Source organism: Aptenodytes forsteri, unplaced genomic scaffold (genome assembly GCF_000699145.1).
Source record: "Aptenodytes forsteri isolate BGI_AS27 unplaced genomic scaffold, ASM69914v1 Scaffold192, whole genome shotgun sequence".
In the NCBI taxonomy this organism is placed as follows: domain Eukaryota; kingdom Metazoa; phylum Chordata; class Aves; order Sphenisciformes; family Spheniscidae; genus Aptenodytes; species Aptenodytes forsteri.
The window spans coordinates 391,074-410,257 of NW_008794891.1; the positions used below are offsets into that span (position 1 = coordinate 391,074).

At 52.1% G+C, this 19,184-nt stretch overlaps 1 protein-coding gene across 1 annotated transcript in view; it reads left to right on the forward strand.

The window, feature by feature from the left end:
* OTOF (otoferlin) overlaps positions 1–19,184 on the forward strand; it is a 145,397-nt gene that overhangs the window by 11,346 nt on the left and 114,867 nt on the right. Inside the window, exons 6-7 of the mRNA XM_019470966.1 lie at positions 3,089–3,147; positions 15,030–15,118. Of these exons, the coding sequence (XP_019326511.1) occupies positions 3,089–3,147; positions 15,030–15,118 (148 nt within the window). The remainder of the gene's footprint in view (positions 1–3,088; positions 3,148–15,029; positions 15,119–19,184) is intronic.

Here is a 19,184-nt window from a genome sequence, read left to right on the forward strand (position 1 = left end):
GTGGGGGGGGGGGTGTTGACCAACAAGATCCCTTGCCTTTATGACCCTTCCAGTTGTTCGTAGGAGATTTGGGGGTGGGTTTGAACTTCAGTGACTCGTAAGGCACCCCTCACTCCCCAGCAGCAGCCCTGTGCATGCCCCAGGCTGGCTGAAAAGGGCTCCAAAGCCCCAAATCCGTTGCAGCTCTCCATTTCTCCGCCTCTTTGCTCTGCAGGTGAAACCTAACTATGGGTGAATTTGGGACCTTCTGCAAATACTTGCTCTTCAGGCTGGCTGCAGGGGAAGAGCAGAAAAATGGTGAATTTTCTTCAGCCTGCCCATTTCGGCGGTGCCTGCTCCTGTCCCCCAGCGGGGTCTGAGCTCGTGCAGGGTCACTTCCCCATAGCAGTTTTCACTCTTAGACCAGCCTAATTGCGCTTGTGAAGGAGGAAACTTGCGCCCTGGTGCAATTAGACAGCTTGTCAGCTAATCGATCACAGATGGAGTTATAAGGAGCTTCTTGGCGAGGCTTCCTCTCTGGATTAGTGTGTGTAAATGAGGGAGATTATTCATGGATACCCCCTGGAGCACCACCGGGCACCGGTAGATAATGATGCCGCTGTAATGAAACATCGGCGTGATGCTTGCTGGATTGGGAGAGGACGGGGCAGGGGAGGTCCCACCATGTTGGCTGGTCTTAAGTCATGCTCTTAGGAGAAATATTTTGGGTGGCAGATTGTCCCCCCCCCTTGGAGTGTCTTCTCCCAGATACTGCTTCCTACGTGTATTCACTTACAGCTGCTTCACCCCCTGACCTGTGCACATCTCCTCAATTAGTTTGGTCCCGTATCTACGTGAGGGTGCTCTGCAGCTTCCCCTTAAGCCCACGCCAAGGCTGAGATGCTCTGTGCCTCTGGCACATGGTGCCTGTCCCATCACCTAGGAGGCTGTGGGGTCCTAGAATCATAGAACGGTTTGGGTGGGAAGGGACCTCTAAAGGCCATCTAGTCCAACCCCCCTGCCGTGGGCAGGGACATCTGCAACTAGAGCAGGTTGCTCAGAGCCCCGTCCAGCCTGACCTGGAATGTTTCCAGGGATGGGGCATCCACCACCTCTCTGGGCAACCTGGGCCAGTGTCTCACCACCCTCAGCGTAAACAATTTCTTCCTTCTACCTAGTCTAAATCTTCCCCGCTTTAGTTTAAAGCCATTCCCCCCTGTCCTGTCACTACAGGCCCTGCTAAAAAGCCTGTCCCCATCTTTTTTATAAGCCCCCTTTAAGTACTGACAGGCTGCAATAAGGTCTTCCCAGAGCCTTCTCTTCTCCAGGCTGAACAACCCCAACTCCCTCAGCCTGTCCTCATAGCAGAAATGTTCTAGCCTTCTGGTCATTTTTTGTGGCCCTACTCCTGGTGGCTCCATCTCAGTGGAGGAGTGGTCTCATTCCCAGTCCAGGTTCCCCACCCTTGGGTGAGGGGGGGACCAGGCTGCATCCCACCGCAGCTCCCATCCCATCCCATGGAAAGCGAGGAGGGAACTGGGTCCCCTTGCGCTGGGAGGCAACCAGTGTGCACGGGGCGAGGGCGGGCAGCTGTCCCGTAGCCCATGAGGCTCGTGAGTCTCCTCCACCCTCACCCGGAGTCGGTTGGCATGAGATAAATACAGTGCTCTGCCTATATCCCCGAGAAACTCGTGCATCCGTGGGTGAGGTGATTCATGGCCGGGAACTGGGAGGGTGGCTTGGGATGCGGGACGCACCTTCTGGGTTTGCTTCACCCAGGTCAGATGCCGGAGACAGCAGAAAGTCTGACAAAATTATTTTCTGGCTCTGCTTGTGTAACAGTTAAATTATAAAGGGATGGGGCATTCCCTGCCAAGAGCCGCGTCATCAGGGTCTTTGGTAAAATAAAGTAGAGGTTGACCCCGCAGCAGTAAGGGGTACCCCTGGCATCCGCTTTCCCCGACCACAAGTTGTCCGTGCAATGCTGGGCCCAAACCAGACTCAGGCACGGAGATGGTTTTAATTGCCCGGGAGACAGTTTTCCTTTCTGGAAGGGAAAGCTTCAATGTGATTCAGTGATTAAATATTAGCATTTTTCTAAGTTTTCCTCCTGCAGTGTTATGAAGTGGATATTAACTAGAAATATTGTTTCAGGGGGGTGTGGGTGGGTGAGGTTATCCTACTGAGAGCAGCTGAAAGCACGGGGCAACCTATGAGCTGGGGCTCCTTGCGAAAACCCGATTATTTCAATAACTAATGCACGTGCTTGGCTGCTCTCCCTGGCCTTCCCCTCCACAGCAGCACGTCTGGCCGCTCCTCCTCTCCTCTCGTCCCTGCTCCCGGCTGACCGGGGGCTTTCGACGCTCCCCTGCCTGCGCAGGCAGAGCAGCCTGAGCTCCTCGTCCTCCCCAGGTCCCTGCCCGGGGCAGTGCCCCGCCGATCCGGGGGTGCGGCGGTGGAGGGATGCTGCCACCGGGGTGGGCACGCGTGGCTGCATCCGTGCGGTTGGACTCAAGCGTGCAGATCCTCTGCTCTGTGGAGGAGCTGGGGTGGTTTTCTTGGGGCAGCTGGTCCTAAATCTCGTCCCTGGGCTTTGAGCACACTGCTGGGGTGTGCAGTCCTGCATCCCGATACCCCGAAGCTTGAGGAGCCCCTGTTCAACCAGTGTAAAAGCCACTGCAGAAACTGCCGCGATCGCCGTCCCCATGCTCTGTTTCCTCTGCTCTGCAATAGATGGGACAAGACTCGAGCACACCGACTAAGCGCACTCCAGAAAAACCTTCTTAATTAGCTCTTAGAGCAGGTTAATGTGGTGTTTAGTGCCGGTGCGGGGGAGCTGAAGCTGGATTCACCCTCTTGCGTGGGCTGTCCCCCCTCTGCACCCCCTTTGCACACATGCACACGTGCCTGCGGTGCTCTCACACCTTCGCAGACGCATTTCCCCGTCCCAGGCAATGCCCGCGGACTGTGCTCCATCCAGGCCACCCCTGCGGACCCTGACCCCGGGGTCTCGCTGCCGCCGGTGCTGTGCAGCCCCCGACCCGTGTCTCCCACCCCGGCTGCCCCTCGCCTCGCTGCAACCAACCTGTTTTTCTTCTCCCCTCTCCAGGGCTCTCCTTCTACACCCGAGTGCTTGAAAACTGCGAGGACGAGGCCAGGTTTGATGAGGTAAGAGAAGACGCGTTTTCCTCCTGGTCTGTCTCGCCCACCCGCTTTGCTTTGCTGTGACTCCCTGTCCAGATGAATATCCCCGTTCCCCAATTTAAGTGTGCTGGCATCTTTGTCGTCTGCTCCAGGGTTTCTCCTGGCAGGTACCAAATGGGCCTCTTGGCTGTGGTCTGGCTGGGGATGAGGACACGGGGTGTCCCGTGACGTGGGAACAGCCCTACAGCATTTCCCCGTGGGGTGATTAATTAAAAAAAAAGATTAAAATCTATATTGTTTGCACTGAAGTTCCAGGAAAAATTGTTTGTCTCCACTGGGCAAATCCCGCTGGGCTCTTGGCTCTCCTTTTCCTTGCCTCAGGGGGAAAAACTCCTTCTTGTTTCAAACCCCTGGTGCCTCAGTTGTTGATGCTCAGCCTGCCAGCCCCCCTCACCCCGTCTGCATCCCTCGACTCACGCCGGGTAACAAGCCAATTGACCTGCTTTGGGTGCCGACTGGAGGATGTATCAGCCTTCAGCGCTTGGCTTTGGGCTTGAAAAGGGAGAGAGAAGGAACTGAAACCCAGCTTCTGTGTGGTTTTAAAATACAGCCTTTTCTTAAGCAGTTACCAAGAAAATGTTCTGAGATGACTGAAACAAGGTCACCCACACAAGCAGGAAATAGAGGTGCTGCTAAGAAGTCACATTCAAAATGGAAATATGCTTTCAAAAGAGAATGGATGTTTCCTCTGATTGCTTTGTGTTTCTCATAGAAGATAACCCGTTCCCAGGGGCTGGAGAATACAAGAGGCTATGAGGAATATTAAGATCTTTAAAGTGTTTATCGCTTTCTAAAGCTTTTTCACCTTTAGGAAATAAGGTTTCATCCTGGTTCCAGGCATGGGATGTTTTTGTGGGGTGATAAATCCCGTGGTGTTCCCAGCTTACGCAGCCAGAAGCACACCCGGCTCCTCTCTGCCCCTCTGTGTCCCTGGCACGGGTTAGTCCTTGCTCCAGGTTTTAGGGGAAGAGCTTAATCTCAGGCTCCCCTAAACTGCCAGGGAGGCTTAAGGGGCAGGGGCAGCCCACAGCTCGGGCAGGGTGGGATCTGCCAACAGTGCCCACAGTGTTGCAGGGGGTCGGTGAGGCACAGAGAGAAGGTGGCTGGAGATGTGGCTCCAACCACGCTCCAACAAAGCCGAGGCAGCCGGGGGGGAAGCTGCTGGTGTTAACGGGATGCAGATTTCTATAGATCTGCAGACAGCAATTTGTTAGTATAATAACTGATTTGAATAACAACCACGGAGGTGTGCACTGGTGGAGCTGCCTGTGTCTCAAAACTCTTTGTGATTTGAATGAGGAGATCCTTCCCTGCCGGGGCTGAAGGGCTGGAGGCTCCACTCGCTGTCTCAGGCTTGGTGGGGTGCCAGATACCGGCTGCTCCGAGTGCTTGGTGCTGCGCAGTGATCTTGGAGCATCCCAGCCACGCTCGGAGCATCCCAGTCATGCTCTGAGCATCCCAAGCCACGCTCTGAGCCCCCTGCGGTGCCAGGCAGCGGGCAGGAAAGGATGGGAACTGGTGCATGTCAGGAGGACGAGGACTATAGATCTTAAAAGACAGCAGGTATAAGAAAGCCTTGAGCCACAGGTGTATATCAGTGTGCATCGTATTTTCTTCTAGTGCCTCTTACTGCATCTGTGGGGATGAGCCTCAGGCTGTCCCCATCTCTCTGTTTAGACCATGTTTATGACAGTTCCTGCTGTGAGATCCTCATGTAAACCTGGTTAAAATCAGCCTGGTAGTATCTCCACAGTGAATTGCAGCAGAGTGAGGCAAGTTGATTCGGAGCAACCTTGCATGCCTGGACCAAGCCTTGGGCTCTTCTCGCCTCCTTACGCTGGGTGGTAGGCGATGCATCGGCAGCAGCTAGGCTGTACCCAGCTCCCTGCTCACCCACACTGGAAATACCCTGATTTTTCTCATCAACAGCTTGGCTCCAGACGAATCCAGCATGAATCAGAAGTTACTTTGCACTGGGGACCAAGGTCAGCATGGAGCCCTGGCAGAGTCAACCTCTGTGCAAATGCTGGTTGCTCCAGGGCTTGGGACCCGCCAAACATGAGTAATCCCGGTGGTTTTTAAGTTAAGCACATTCCTAAGTCTTTCCTGTGCCAGTAGGAGAGTGCTTATGCCCTGAACGACTGCCCCATCAGTCAGGCTTTTATCCCTGGGGTCATGCAAGGTCTCCGCAGCATCTAACACGTGAGCCAAGATGTGCGTAGCCACTCCAGGAGGCATTCAGTTACCTAAACGTATGCTAAAGCCAGGTCAGACACAGCTCCTGCTGTAGCACCCGTGGCCCGATACTATCCCAGCTGGCCCAAAACATAATAGTTTGATGAGTTCTGACGGCACGTAGTGAACCGTGCAGAAAACGTGTAGGCAAGCCTACATTTCTGGGTTCACCTTTCCAGCTCTGCTGGGGGCTTGCTGGGAATTCAGCCACATCTGCAAGATTAGCCCGAGTGGGCCATGCCTCCTGTACGGCTGGAAATGGGGAGGCTGCTGCTTGCCCTTCTCTGTAAGTTGCTGAGAGCTCTGGGAGAGCGGTAGTACTGGTGGGGTAGCCCTGCCACACACTGGGAGGCTGAAGGGAGGTCCCTGCTCGTGCACAGCTGGAGATAGCTGCCTTTAGGAGGAACAGGCTGGGCGCACGCGTAGGTGCATCCTCCTTATCGGGTAGGGCAGAGCACAAGCCACAGCAAAAGACGGCAGAGGTGCAGTCCTGCTTCCTCTCTCATTATCTCATGCTGCTGAAGGACTCCCTGAAGCAATGGTCACGGACAAGAAACCTGCCATGAGCTGGGGAACGTGTCTTGGGCTGCCTGGAGTGATAGCTGATGAGGCTATCCAGGAAAGCAGGTATTTCCCTTTGAGCGTACACACAAGGCAAGTCATCATGCCATTGATGACAAGCCCAGCTGATGAATTTTATTGAATAAAATTTTATTATTGCATCACTGCAGCACTCAACTATTCCCCAGCTATTCCCCCGCAAGGGGCTATCCCACGGGGAGCTTTTGCAGGGAGGTGATGGGTGCACGTGGTCTGTAATGCTCGTGGTGCGCTGTCGTGGTTTAATCTCAGTCGGCAACTAAGCACCACGCAGCCGCTCGCTCACTCCCCCCCACCCGGTGGGATGGGGGAGAGAATTGGAAGAGCACAAGTGAGAAAAAGTCGTGGGTTGAGATAAAAACAGTTTAATAATTGAAATAAAATGATAATAATAATATGATGATAATAATAATACACAAAACAAGTGATGCACAGTGCAATTGCTCACCCCCCCCCGCCCGATGCCCAGCCAGTCCCCGAGCAACGGCCCCCCCGGCCAGCTTTCCCCAGTTTATGTACTGAGCATGACGTCCCATGGTATGGAACGTCCCTTTGGCCAGTTTGGCTGTGCCCCCTCCCAGCTTCTTGTGCACCCCCAGCCTGCTCAGTCGGTAGAGCATGGGAAACTAAAAAGTCCTTGGCTAGTGTAAGCATTACCTAGCAACAACTACAACATCGGTGCGTTATCAACTTTGTTCTCATCCTAAATCCAAAACACTGTACCAGCTACTAGAAAGGAAATTAACTCTATCCCTGCCGAAACCAGGACATGCACAAAACGGAGCTGTCTTCTAGAGGAGCCCTGATGGCTGGAGCAGTATCAGGGGGTCTGCTTGGGGGCACTGCGAGTTTGGGGCAGTTGAAGATGAGCAGGAGGGTCTGCCTGCCCGCCAGTAGTCCCTCTGCAGAAGTGGCTTTATTCCCTCTTCAGCTTCCTAGTTCTCCTTGAATTTTGCAATGAATTTAATACCAGTGGGGTGAGAGGCGGGGTGTTGTTTCACGTTACTCTCCAGTTACCTGTGCGCCCTCCCAGTGCTCAGGTGGCTCCTTGCACTGATCATTTATGAACCAGAAGCTTCAGAAATGACCCCGTTTCCTCCTGCTTTCCCCTCAAAATGGGGTAAAAAGGTGACCTTGTGACTGGGGGGTGATTTGGATGGGGGGATGTCTCACCCACCATGGGGGGAAGGCTTTTGAAGCTGAGTTGGCCAATCTCTCACCTCTGTGAGGGGAGACGAAATGGGGTGAGGATGAAGAGGACGCTCCCTGCCTCATCTCAGAGCTGGGGACAAGCAGAAAATTCACATTAGGTTCATGTAAAGCCAAAGGGTTTTTTTGACAGTGCTAACGAGGACATCAGCTTTCCCTGCCACCGCTTAACATGCATGAGGACCCGCTACCAGGCTGAATTTGGGCTGCCCAAGTCGTTTCCATTTGTTTGGTTTCATTCTATTTCTTCTGCAATTATTTTTATTCATTGCTTAATGAATTATGCAAAGCCTGTGCTTCTCCAGAGCCTGGGCAAGATGAGCTGCTGGCTATTCCAGAGGGTATGTACGGCACTACGGCTGTATTTTACATTATCGGGAACGGCTGCATCGTGTCCTGCCTGCACCCCAAAGGGTTTCTTCTTGGAGGGGCTTGTCCTGCAGCTCTCCTGCAGGCACCCACAGGAGGGAAGGGAAGGGGACTCCAGTGATGGTGGTGGGCATGGAGAGCTGTGGATGGGTCCTGTGTGGTCTTCCTTGCCTGCATTCAGTCTCTCCTAAAGGGACCAGGACAGGCTTAGGTGCTGCTGCCAAGAAAGCCGAGACCCAGAGCTGCAGCCTTGGCCCGAACATCTGGAAATGCCCCTGATTAATCAGGCTTGGAGATGACAGGCAGGATGAGCATCCAGCCAAGAATCCCAGGTGCTGTAGAAAAAGGGGAGACATGGTTTAAAAAGGGGAGACATGGCTTAAAAAGAGGTGACATGGCTTAAAAAGGGGTGACGTGGCTTAAAAAGGGGTGACATGGCTTAAAAAGGGGTGACATGGCTTAAAAAGGGGTGATGCGGCTTGCAAAGATGCCCTTTCCCAGCTCCCTTAAAGCCGTCTCGCTGGAAGTGTCTGGCTTCTGCATTCTGCCAAGGCATTTTTTTTTCCCCTCTGTTAATAAAAACAGATAAAATTGACCCAGCAGATATCACTTGCTTAGCTTTGCACAGGGCTTTTAAAAAGGCTTTTAACAATAAAACCAGTAAGGAGAATAAACAGGCAGCCAGCCAGGGAAGGAGGAAGGGTAATGAAAACAGGGAAGCCTTTGGGAGCAGCGCCAGCCCCGAGCAGTGCTGCGGTGGTGGATGTGCTCCTGGGCCGGTGCCGCCGGCGTTTCCTAATGGGGAGGGAGCAGGGAGAGTGTCCCACAGGTGTTCAGGATGGTGCTGAGTCCCATGCTGAGAGCTGCTTGCTATCAGCTCGGCTGCCGACGGCGGTGCGGGCACTGTGAGACGCTCCTCCGGCTGTGCGCCCTCTCCCTTCCTCCCTCTTCCACATCTGGCACACAGCTGGACCAGCCCTGATGGGGAGTGCTGGCATAACTGTCCCCCAGAGGCGGTTTTCTCCTGACGTGTCCTGGAGCACGAAAGGGTAGCAGGGGCTCCTCCAGCCATCCCGCTATAACACACACACCCCCATCACAACAGCGTCTGGTAGCTCAGGATCTTGTTCTTCGCTTTCTGTGGTTCCCTTGAGCCTTAAATGCCGTCTGGTCGCCAGTTCTCACCTCTTTATTTGGTGCATCACGCTTGTCTTTTCTCCCACAACCGTGTCCCCCATACCTTTCCCTACAAAAATGTGAAGTGAGAGCAATTTCATAGAATCATCGGATCACGGAATGGTTTGGGTGGGAAGGGACCTCTAAAGGTCATCTAGTCCAACCCCCCTGCCGTGGGCAGGGACATCTTCAACTAGAGCAGGTTGCTCAGAGCCCCGTCCAGCCTGACCTGGAATGTTTCCAGGGATGGGGCATCCACCACCTCTCTGGGCAACCTGGGCCAGTGTCTCACCACCCTCAGCATAAATGATTTCTTCCTTCTATCTAGTCTGAATCTCCCCTCTTTCAGTTCAAAGCCATTCCCCCTTGTCCTGTCGCAACAGGCCCTGCTAAAAAGCCTGTCCCCAGTTTCAAGGCAGATCATTGAGAAGGGATAAAACGGGTTTGCAGATTATAATATTACTTTAATAGTGATGTAGTACTTCGATCGTGCCGTGGCTGGAGGGATTCCTGATGGATATGAGATCAGCAGTCCCAGGAGATGAGCTGTGGAGAGCCAGGAGGGTGGGGAAACTGGATAGTAATGCCCAGCACAGTGCCACATGAATGAGCCCAACTGCCTGACTTGGAAGGAGATGGAAAACCTCACGGGTGGCAGATTTGGGATAACCCACTGTCCCCAGCCGGCAGCACGCAGCATCTCCTTGAACGTGTCCCTTGGTTAGATGTGAAGTCAGGGTTTATCATCGGTTTGCTTTGTTTCTTAGCTGGCATCCACCGTGGCATTGCAGGGGTGTTTTGTAAAGTGCTTGGATGTTCATCCCTCTGTAAAAATGGGCTGAAAGGTTGAGTGGAGCTGCTGCTGCTGCCAGGGGAGGAGGGACAGATGGATGTGCTCTCTCAGAGACCTCCCAGCCTCATTCCCTGGGCTTCTTCGACATCGTGGGCCATCAGACCGCCTGACTGCATTGGATAAATGTAAAGTCTGTGGCTTTCACCCCGCAAGCTAACTCCAGCGCTCGTGCTGAAGCAGAGTGGCCATTGCAAGCTTTTCTATTGACACAAGCCACATTTTAGCAGCAGCCTTCCAGCTTGCCCCCGCGCCACCTCCTGCCGCAGGACCCCTCTGCCTTGGTGATGGTCATGGGCATGGATAAACACCGTGAAGAGCAGCCATTAAGTGCAGCCCCTTGCAAAGGTCGGACTCTCCCAGGACGGGCTGGGTCTGAGAGGACAGACGGGTCACCTCCGTGCACACCACATCTGGGGAGCACTTTAGGGTTGGGGGTGCATCACAGTCCCTGGTGCTGCTGGGTTTTAGTGGCTTGGTGGAAAGCAGCTTGGGAAGGCAGGTGTGGGAGTCGCCACAGGTGCTGCAGCCCCTGTCACTGAATTACTCCATGGCATGGCTTGTGTTCACTTCCCAGCCCGCATTACCTGCCACACGGTATTTACCTTCAGCCCAGGCACTCTGAATTGATGAAAGCAAGTGATCCCTCAGGGCCTGTTATAAATTAACTGAGAAAACTTCAGCTCTAAAACACTTGCCCTCTTTCATCGCGTACGTGAAGGGCAGCTCCCTGCGAGGGTGTTGAGGGAAGGAAAAACCCGCCTGCAAAAAGCCGAGGCTGTGCGAACGCAACGCAGCTCTTGGGTGACAGCAGCTGCCTCAGTGCCAGTGAGAGTGGCAGGAATTTGCAGCGAGACGACGCCTGCCCTGGCAGAGCCTGCTCTAGGTGCTTTTAGCAGGGTGCCCGTCTCCAGTCTCCTTTCCAGAGGTGCATAGCCTGGGCTGGGGGCATTGCTTTGCCTCCCCGTGTTGCAAAGGGAGTGCTGGCTTCAGCCCAAGGGCAATTCCCTTGGTGCATCTCCGCAGGCAAGCAAGGAACAACATCTAAAAAGCCAAATGAAAGACTTGAGGTAGCTTGGCTACCTTAGCTCCCACCTCAGCTTGGTGGGAGAACACAGGGCAAAGGCTGGGGAGCTGAAGCCCATAAATTCAGAGCAGAAGTATGGTGCAAATGTTTAACGCTGAAGGCAATCAGCTGTAGAAGCCAATTATCTGGAAGTGTAATTAAATGTTGTTGCTTGAATTCTGGGATGTCTTTTTTGCCTTTTTCCCTGTTAAAAATATGTTCTGACTGAGCTACAAGGCATATCTGTGTTTGATTTAGGAGCCTTTGAGTGAAACATGAAAATCCATGCCCCGGGTTGTTTAAGAGGTCAGGCTGAGCGACTGTAATAATCCTTTCCAGGCTTAAAAGATAACACTAATAACAAAAAATATCTATCGTAGCAGGGAAACCGTATCACCCAGTTCCTTTGAGCTGGTTTTTTTTCTGCCGAGGCTGAGGTGGCTGTAACTCACAGAGATAAGCACGGAGACTTGCATTTTCATTTCGCAGCTGGGCTGACTTGCCACTGTCAGACCTTCACCCGCAAGATGCTCGAGGTGGTCTGGGTGCTCCAGATCCACCACCCGCCTCTCCAAAAGAGTCAAAATCAAACGGCAGTCAGAGAAGCTGAGAGCAGCCTCAGGGGGAGCGATGCCCAGGAGTTCACTAGGGCACGGGACAGCGCGTTTGTAAAACGAAGGGAGGAAAAATAAGTTTGTAAAACTCATGGCTGGGTGCCACAAGTGGGTTTGAGTGGTTTTCCACGCACTGGGATAAAACCAGGAGGAGACTGAGGGTGACTGGGCAGACTGGCAGAGCATGGGTCATGGGCTGGGGAACATGGCGCGGAAGTTTGTTCATAGCCTGGGGATCTGGGTGCCCATTCCTTCTTCTGGTAGTTGTTTTTTTTTTTGGGGGGGGGGGGGGGATTTTGGACAGCTTCCAGAGCAGGGTCCCCTCCTTTCATCTGAGGCGTATAGTCACGGCTGGATAGTCTGTCCAGAAAGGTTAGAAAGAGTGTGACCCCCTCCCAAAGGCGAGCCATGGCTCGGTTTGTACCCGGGACGTGCCAGGGTTTCTCCATTGATGGAGAGCCCAGACAAGGGGTGTTGATTTAGGTAGGTAACCTCTAAGCATCTAAGTCAGGCGGAGGAATCCCAACCCTGATTCTTAAGTCCCAAACCGAGACCATCTGCTCTGGATTCTGTCCTAAACAACTTAGCCAAATCCAGGGGATCTGCAGCAGAATTCAGATCTGAGCCCCTTTCCGAAGCCCAGCCCCAAGAAACCAGGGACTACACCACGAAGGGATTATTTCTGACGGGGGAAAATGGTACCCTGGATTGCATTCCCCAGGATTTTAGTCAAAACACCAAGTGCTTTAAGCAAATTGCATTAGTGGCTCTAGACAAGGTGGGTCCCTCTGGAACTGGAGGTGTGCAAGCACGTGTGCAGGCACGTGTGCAGGGAGCGCTCCCAGGACGATAGGGCACGTCGCAGAGCAGAGCAGATGGGAGCGCGCTCCTCCCCGCCGTGCATCGCTTGTCGGCCCCCCCGGGGCTTGCTGCAGCAGCAGCGGATGGGCTGCAGCGTGAACATCCCCGGACGAGCTTCTTGGTGTGGAAAGCTGTCAGCAAGGCTGTTCAGTGGGGATCCTGGAAGCCTTTCTAGGCCACCGCACTTTCCAAATTTGTTCTTTAGCTGCCTGACAAATCTCTGACCCGGGGGTGGGGGGTGCCTACACATCGTTATTTCTGTACCTTATCTTGGTAGCCACACCTGAGCTCTGGGCTCTGCTGATAGAGAGAATCATAGAATCATAGAATCATTAAGGTTGGAAAAGACCTCTAAGATCATCGAGTCCAACCGTCAACCCAACACCCCCATGCCCACTAAACCATGTCCCTAAGCGCCTCATCTACTCGTCTTTTAAATACTTCCAGGGATGGGGACTCCACCACTTCCCTGGGCAGCCTGGTCCAATGTTTCACCACTCTTTCAGTAAAGACATTTTTCCTCATGTCCAATCTAAACCTCCCCTGGCACAACTTGAGGCCGTTTCCTCTCGTCCTGTCGCTTGTTCCTTGGGAGAAGAGACCGACCCCCACCTCGCTACAACCTCCTTGCAGGTGGTTGTAGAGAGCGATGAGGTCTCCAAACTGTAGAGCAGGACTTCCTTGTGCTCGGTGCTGTACGTACCCAAAGAGCAAGAGGCAGCCTCTGTCCTCCACCCTATAGCCCAAGGATGGGGAACAGAGACTCACCCAAATGATTTTGTGACAGTGGCAGGGATGCCTGCTCATTCCAGTTCCTCCCCCAAATTTGGTCTGTGGGCAAGCAGAGAGAATGGTGTTTCTGAGGAAGGAAGAAAAACACCAGGACCTGGCTGTGTCCAGGAACTGAGCTCTGCTGGGGTTACAGGAGGTGCTTCCAGACTTCTCTAAACTCCCGATCCATGTCAGATGTGTGTGAGCAGAAAAGAGCCTGTGCCTGGACCACGGTTTAGCCTTCTATGGAGATAGCAGAGGGGTTTGGGTTTGTCTTGTACTGGCCAAGGCTCTGGACAGAGGGATCAAAGCTGAGGCTCTGTTGAGGTGGTAAGGATGCATAGACATTAGGTATCAGGAAGAACCAGGAGGATCCTTTCAATACTTAAAGGGGGCTTATAAAAAAGATGGGGACAGGCTTTTTAGCAGGGCCTGTTGCGACAGGACAAGGGGGAATGGCTTTAAACTAAAAGAGGGGAGATTGAGACTAGATAGAAGGAAGAAATTGTTTACGCTGAGGGTGGTGAGACACTGGCCCAGGTTGCCCAGAGAGGTGGTGGATGCCCCATCCCTGGAAACATTCCAGGTCAGGCTGGACGGGGCTCTGAGCAACCTGCTCTAGTTGCAGATGTCCCTGCCCACGGCAGGGGGGTTGGACTAGATGACCTTCAGAGGTCCCTTCCAACCCAAATCATTCTGTGATTTGATGATTCTATGATCCAGGCAGAAATCATGTCCATCTCAGAAGCAACCAGAAGTCCTGATCTTGGCAGAGCAGCTTATCCCATAACTGCTGTTAAAAGTGAAGAGTTTCCCTTGAGAAGGTCTAAGCTCTGGTCTCTTTGGCCATCTCTGGGCAGACCCTGGGAATGCCGCCTTCTGCTGGGAGGCAGGATGGGGACTCCCCTGCCCGGCTGAAGCTGCAGATAATAGATGGGACCAGTGTAACATCCAGAACAATGTGGGAGGTTGATGGGCTGCTGCTGTGCTGGTGACATGGTGGACTCCGTCCCCTTCACCGGCGTGTCTGAGGGCCATGGTGGAGAGGAGAGGCTGGGGGCAGGAGCACAGGGCTGACGAATCTCCACCTGCACGTGTTGAGGAGCCCTGAACAGTCAGGGTAGGACTACTTCTGAGGCCAGAGAGGCATGATGATGGCAGGAGGGAACAGGCAGCTCGTAATTAATGTTGGGATTGCTGGTTGCGTTTATCAGCCTAGCTAGTACCAGCTAATGGAGCATCAAAGCAGTGGGAAGGAGTGAGCGGAGAGCAGCGCACATGCTGTAAGGGGAAGGGCTGAGTTACATCCCCAGGACGGAGAGCCCAGAGTAAATCCAGGTGCAGAATGAGGAGTGGACCATAAGCAAAATGATATCACTGTCGTGAGGCCATTTCTAGTTTTCTTTTATATTTCAGGGTTTTTTTAATTTGCTTCCTTGACTCACTGCAGAAAACGTAAAAGGGGGAGAAAATAGCTTAAAAAATGAGCGTTGGCGTATTTCTGAAGAGTCACTAATTTCTTCCTGTGAAGTTGCTTGATAAGCACTTTCCTTTCAAGACTTTGAATGCAGTCCTGCCACTCCTGCAAGCGATGTAGGGCTCAACCCCGCTGCCTCCGCATCTGGGGCGTCACGTTCCCATCCCGCCGTGCACCGAGAGCAGCTTGGCAATGGGGTGTACTCGGCTTCGGGAGGCCGCAAGAGACCCGCGACTTGGAAAACTGAAGGCAGCTCAGGTGGTTTGGCCTGGCAGACTGACTTCTTGCCTTGGGAAGCAAAATAACCACAAATGAAAGTGATTTTTATATAAATACATACATATTTTTGTATATGTATAAATGTAAAACGTGTATATATATAAAATATATACACACATTTATACAATGTGTATTAATATTCATACCATATATATAAAATATTTGGCACCGAGGCACATTCTTCGTGAGACCCCTGTAAAACAGCGCTGTCTGCCTTTTTGCTGGGAAAAAGTTAGGCTAGTTAGCCTTTTTCCATGGTCGTCTCAGCTCCATCCTCATCACCTCTGCAGCAGCTCCCTGAAACAAGCCTGACATCTCCCTCCCATCCTTTCTCCGCAGACCTTCCGCTGGCCGGTGGCAAGCAATATCGACGGGAATGAGATCCTGGAGATCCAGGTGTTCAACTACAGCAAAGTCTTCACCAACAGGTGAGAGCGTGGTCTGTCCTCCTCTCCCACCGACCCCCCCGGGTCCGCTCCGGCGGGAAGAGGGAGCTCCTGCTTGAGCTGGAGCCGCATCCCTGTTTGGTGTGGAGACTGGAGGGTGAGGAAGACGTTGGTGATTGATGTCTCCTGGGAAGGGCACGGAAGCTCAGATGCAGTGTGTACAGCTCGGTGAGTGAGGTTGCTAACCACCAGCGACTAGATGGCGGTCAGTGCCATGTCTGTGCCACGGTTTTCCCAAGGTGCTGCCGTTTGGTTCAATACAATTTGTATGTGTTTAAGAGAAACTGAAACCTTTTGGTGAATTATCAAGGTGGAAGTGGAGGCCTAAACGTAGTTCCCCAGCTTTTGCAAATTCTGCAAGTGTTTATTTATCTTATTCTTGTAATTTTTTCTCACGTAGATACTATGGTGGTTGCCAGGACTTATGTATTATGTGCAATGCTATTTTTTAAGGTTTCTTACAGTCTTAAGTTTTGCCCCCACATTAATAATGAACGCAAGAGAAGGAAAGTCCCTTCCGTCAGCCTTAGTCTGTTTCATATATTTCTCCATGCTGTCACTGCAAAAATATGGGAGCATTTCACAAAAACGAGTGGCATACGTGAATTGTCCTACAGAACATTTACACTGACATTAAAGAGGGGAAAGGAAAAAGGGAGCAGAGGAAGGGCTCTTGCTTGTGGCTGGACGTTGCGCTAACATCTTTGCACTGAAATCCAGTGTCTTCCCCAGCTGGAGCTCAGCAGGGTCTCCTGAACATCTCCCAGGCACATGTTCATGCAAAAGCTTCCTTCAGAGCCAAAAAAATGAGGAGACAGACAGATGGCATGCAGGGCAGGCATGCTAAATATACGTGATTTAAAAAAAAAACCAAAACCAAAAAAACCCGACAAAAAAACTGCAAACAAAACAAAAAACCCAAACAACAACCTAAGGAAAAAAATTACCTACCTTTGTCTTGCTTTTAAGTAGGAGCTTGAGTAGCAGAAGGAGAGCTGAAGAAACTTGTTTTCTTCAGTTGGTCTCTGGGAAGAGAAAGGCAAGGAGCCCCCAGAGGATCCCAGCCCAGGAGGATGAGTTGGGTGGGGAATGGATGGCAGATACAGGCAGAAGAGTGGTCCAGGGCTTGTGGGGAGGCCTCAGCTCTGCTGCAGGAGCCATACGCAGTACAAGTCACTTTGAGTTGTGTTCAGACCACCTCCTGTAGGCACCTGCATTGAGGTAGTGCCGTTGCGGTGATCGCTAAGTTCATGAGTGATGGGCACATGGAATAGGAGATCTGAATCGTTTCTGCAGCCCTGAACTGTCCCAGGGTCCATGTGAGAAGGGACTCCTCAGGGGCTGTGGGCAGCAGACGGGCGATGGGAGCCCGAGAGAGACAAATGCGGGACCTGGAGATCCACCTCCTTCCCCAGGCAGCGTAGCTCCAGCCTCTGGAACCTGCTCTTCGTGTTGCGTCCATGACAGCAGTGTTTTTTCTTTGGCTGGATGCTCCTTCAATGCCTTCCTTCACTTTCTACTCCCCTGGTGTGAGCAAGCAGCCTGGATACTGCCGTGCATTTGCACAGGCTTAGTGCAGCCGGCAGCTGGACGGCATGAAGGGACAGAGCATCCCTCCATCCATGATGACTTGGAGCTTCATGTCTTCATTACCCAGCAGAAGGGAATGAAAACATGCCAACTGAATCAGATGCTTTTGCTCTAACAAACTGCACGTCAGGATGTACCCAGTCTACCTCCCGGACAGCAATTCTGCATGCTGTGCACACAAAGAAGCAATCCCTTCTTTCTCTATCTGTCTTAAAACCTGAAAAAAAATCCACTTGAAAGATGCAATAAAAAGCACAAAGTGGTGTTTCCGTGTCTGGAAATGAGGAACCGTCACTGTTCCTCCATGGAATTGGGAACTGGAAAGGCCAGGGCATATCAGCAGCTTGCACTGATTAGAGGCTGAGAAAGTGATCACTCGGGTAATTCCTTCCACCTTCAAGGTGACCAAAGTCTCTTAGAAATTTCCAAATACCCAACACAAAATAAAATATCCAGCTAGTTCAGCCAGATTGCTTAAAGTGCCTTTTTTCCATTGGCGAGCTGCACATGCAGAGAGGTTGGCTGCATGAGAGCCACTTCCACTTCCAAGATGGCCTTTTGTTTTATCATTTTCATCACTTTGGACATTTTCCTCAGTTTGTCTTTGACTCGTGAGGGCCTGGGCTGCCGCAGAGGAGCAGCCTCACCTTTGAGCAGCAATTGCTGATGCTGCAGGGGAGCAGGCTGCAGCCATGTCCCAGCGTCCTGGATGGGCTTGCACCGCCCGGGGTGAAGCCTGCACCTCTCTATCTTCCACTGTGATCTTAGCTAGCTCAGCTAACGCTTGCACGCTGCAACCCCATCTTCAGCATGAACTGAGCAGTGCCGTTAGCTGTATTTCTCACCATTAAGGGATGACCAGATCTGCAGTGAGCAGGTATCTTGTTCCAACGCCCCATGAAAACTGGCTTCTTCCATCAATTTGGTCCCCCCTCGGTACAAAGAAACCCCCACACGCTGTGGTTCTTTTCCCAGGGACTCGGGAATCTGAGCTGAGGCAGCTGGGCTCCCCCGTCGTGGTGTCTAGAGCACATGAAACCAGGAGCATCTCTGCCCGTTGCTTGCCGGGTATTTTCTGCCCTGGAAAGCTCTTGCACATTTGTAGTCAAAGCACCTCAAAGTCTTGTTTTTGAGAAGGCTGCTCTTGGCACCTCTCATTGCACAGTGGTTTTTACCATCTCAAATCATCTTCGCAATGCTTTATCCCACTTACATTCAACTTTCAGCACCCTCCCTCTAAAGTACAGACACAGGCTGGATGCATCCACTTCTGCCCTGCATCTCCCCAGCCCTGCAGACTGAGGACGAAACACATCTCTCTTCTCCCCCATCCCTCCTCCGTTCGTGCCGTTATGGATTAATTGGTTGTTTATTCACCGTGCTGGGCTGCTGGTGCACCGCGCTCTCCGGAGCTGTTGCGTTCATGGAAGTCGGGTCCATTTTCTGCCAGCCTGAGGTGCAGATGCTGCTTCTTGGAAGTGTTTTTGGCACATGAGTGCCCTCTTTGTTTGACTCAGGCACATCCCAAGGTCCCCACTGCTCTGCATGTCTTCCTCCGCTCTCTCCCAGTTGACTGCTCTGTCAGTCTTCACATTATTTGAAAATTTGCTTGTAAGTTATTTTTACATCCCAGTCACTGATGTAGTAGTCATGGGCTTAATAGCAAAATTGCACCGTAGCACTGTCATTCAAAGATGATTCTCAGCTGATGTCCTATTTTTAGAATTTCTCCATTAATCTGCTCTTGTGCGTAGCACTGATAGCAGGCAGTGTTAAACCAAACATGTTGTAAGAACCTGCTCCTTTCACGCAGTTACCAAACAAACTGACTCCAAAGAAGCAAACCAAGCTTGTTTTGACAGGTTCTATCTCCTCATAAACCTACCTTGAATGTCATTGATTACGCTCCGGTTTTTAATTGCTTATTCATTGAATCCTGTACAAGCTTTCCCGTTCTTTTCCTAGGATGGCTGCCAGGTTAGCCCGACTCTCTCTGTTCACCCTGTATGAACTCTTTGCTGTGCTGGGATTTCTCTATTATTCCAACTTTATAATTAAAAATTGATATCAGTGGATCAGAGGCTGCTGGTTCTTTTGTGATGATTACCCACAACCTCCCCCTGGCCTGCAACAACCAACAGAAATATTTATCCAGCACGTTTGCCTGCTTTGCTTTGTTACAGGCTGGAACCGGAGCTGCTGCTCCTGTTTCTGGGGTGCATTTGCCTTGAAATCATAGAATCATCTAATCATAGAACGGTTTGGGTGGGAAGGGACCTCTAAAGGCCATCTAGTCCAACCCCCCTGCCGTGGGCAGGGACATCTGCAACTAGAGCAGGTTGCTCAGAGCCCCGTCCAGCCTGACCTGGAATGTTTCCAGGGATGGGGCACCCACCACCTCTCTGGGCAACCTGGGCCAGTGTCTCACCACCCTCAGCGTAAACAATTTCTTCCTTCT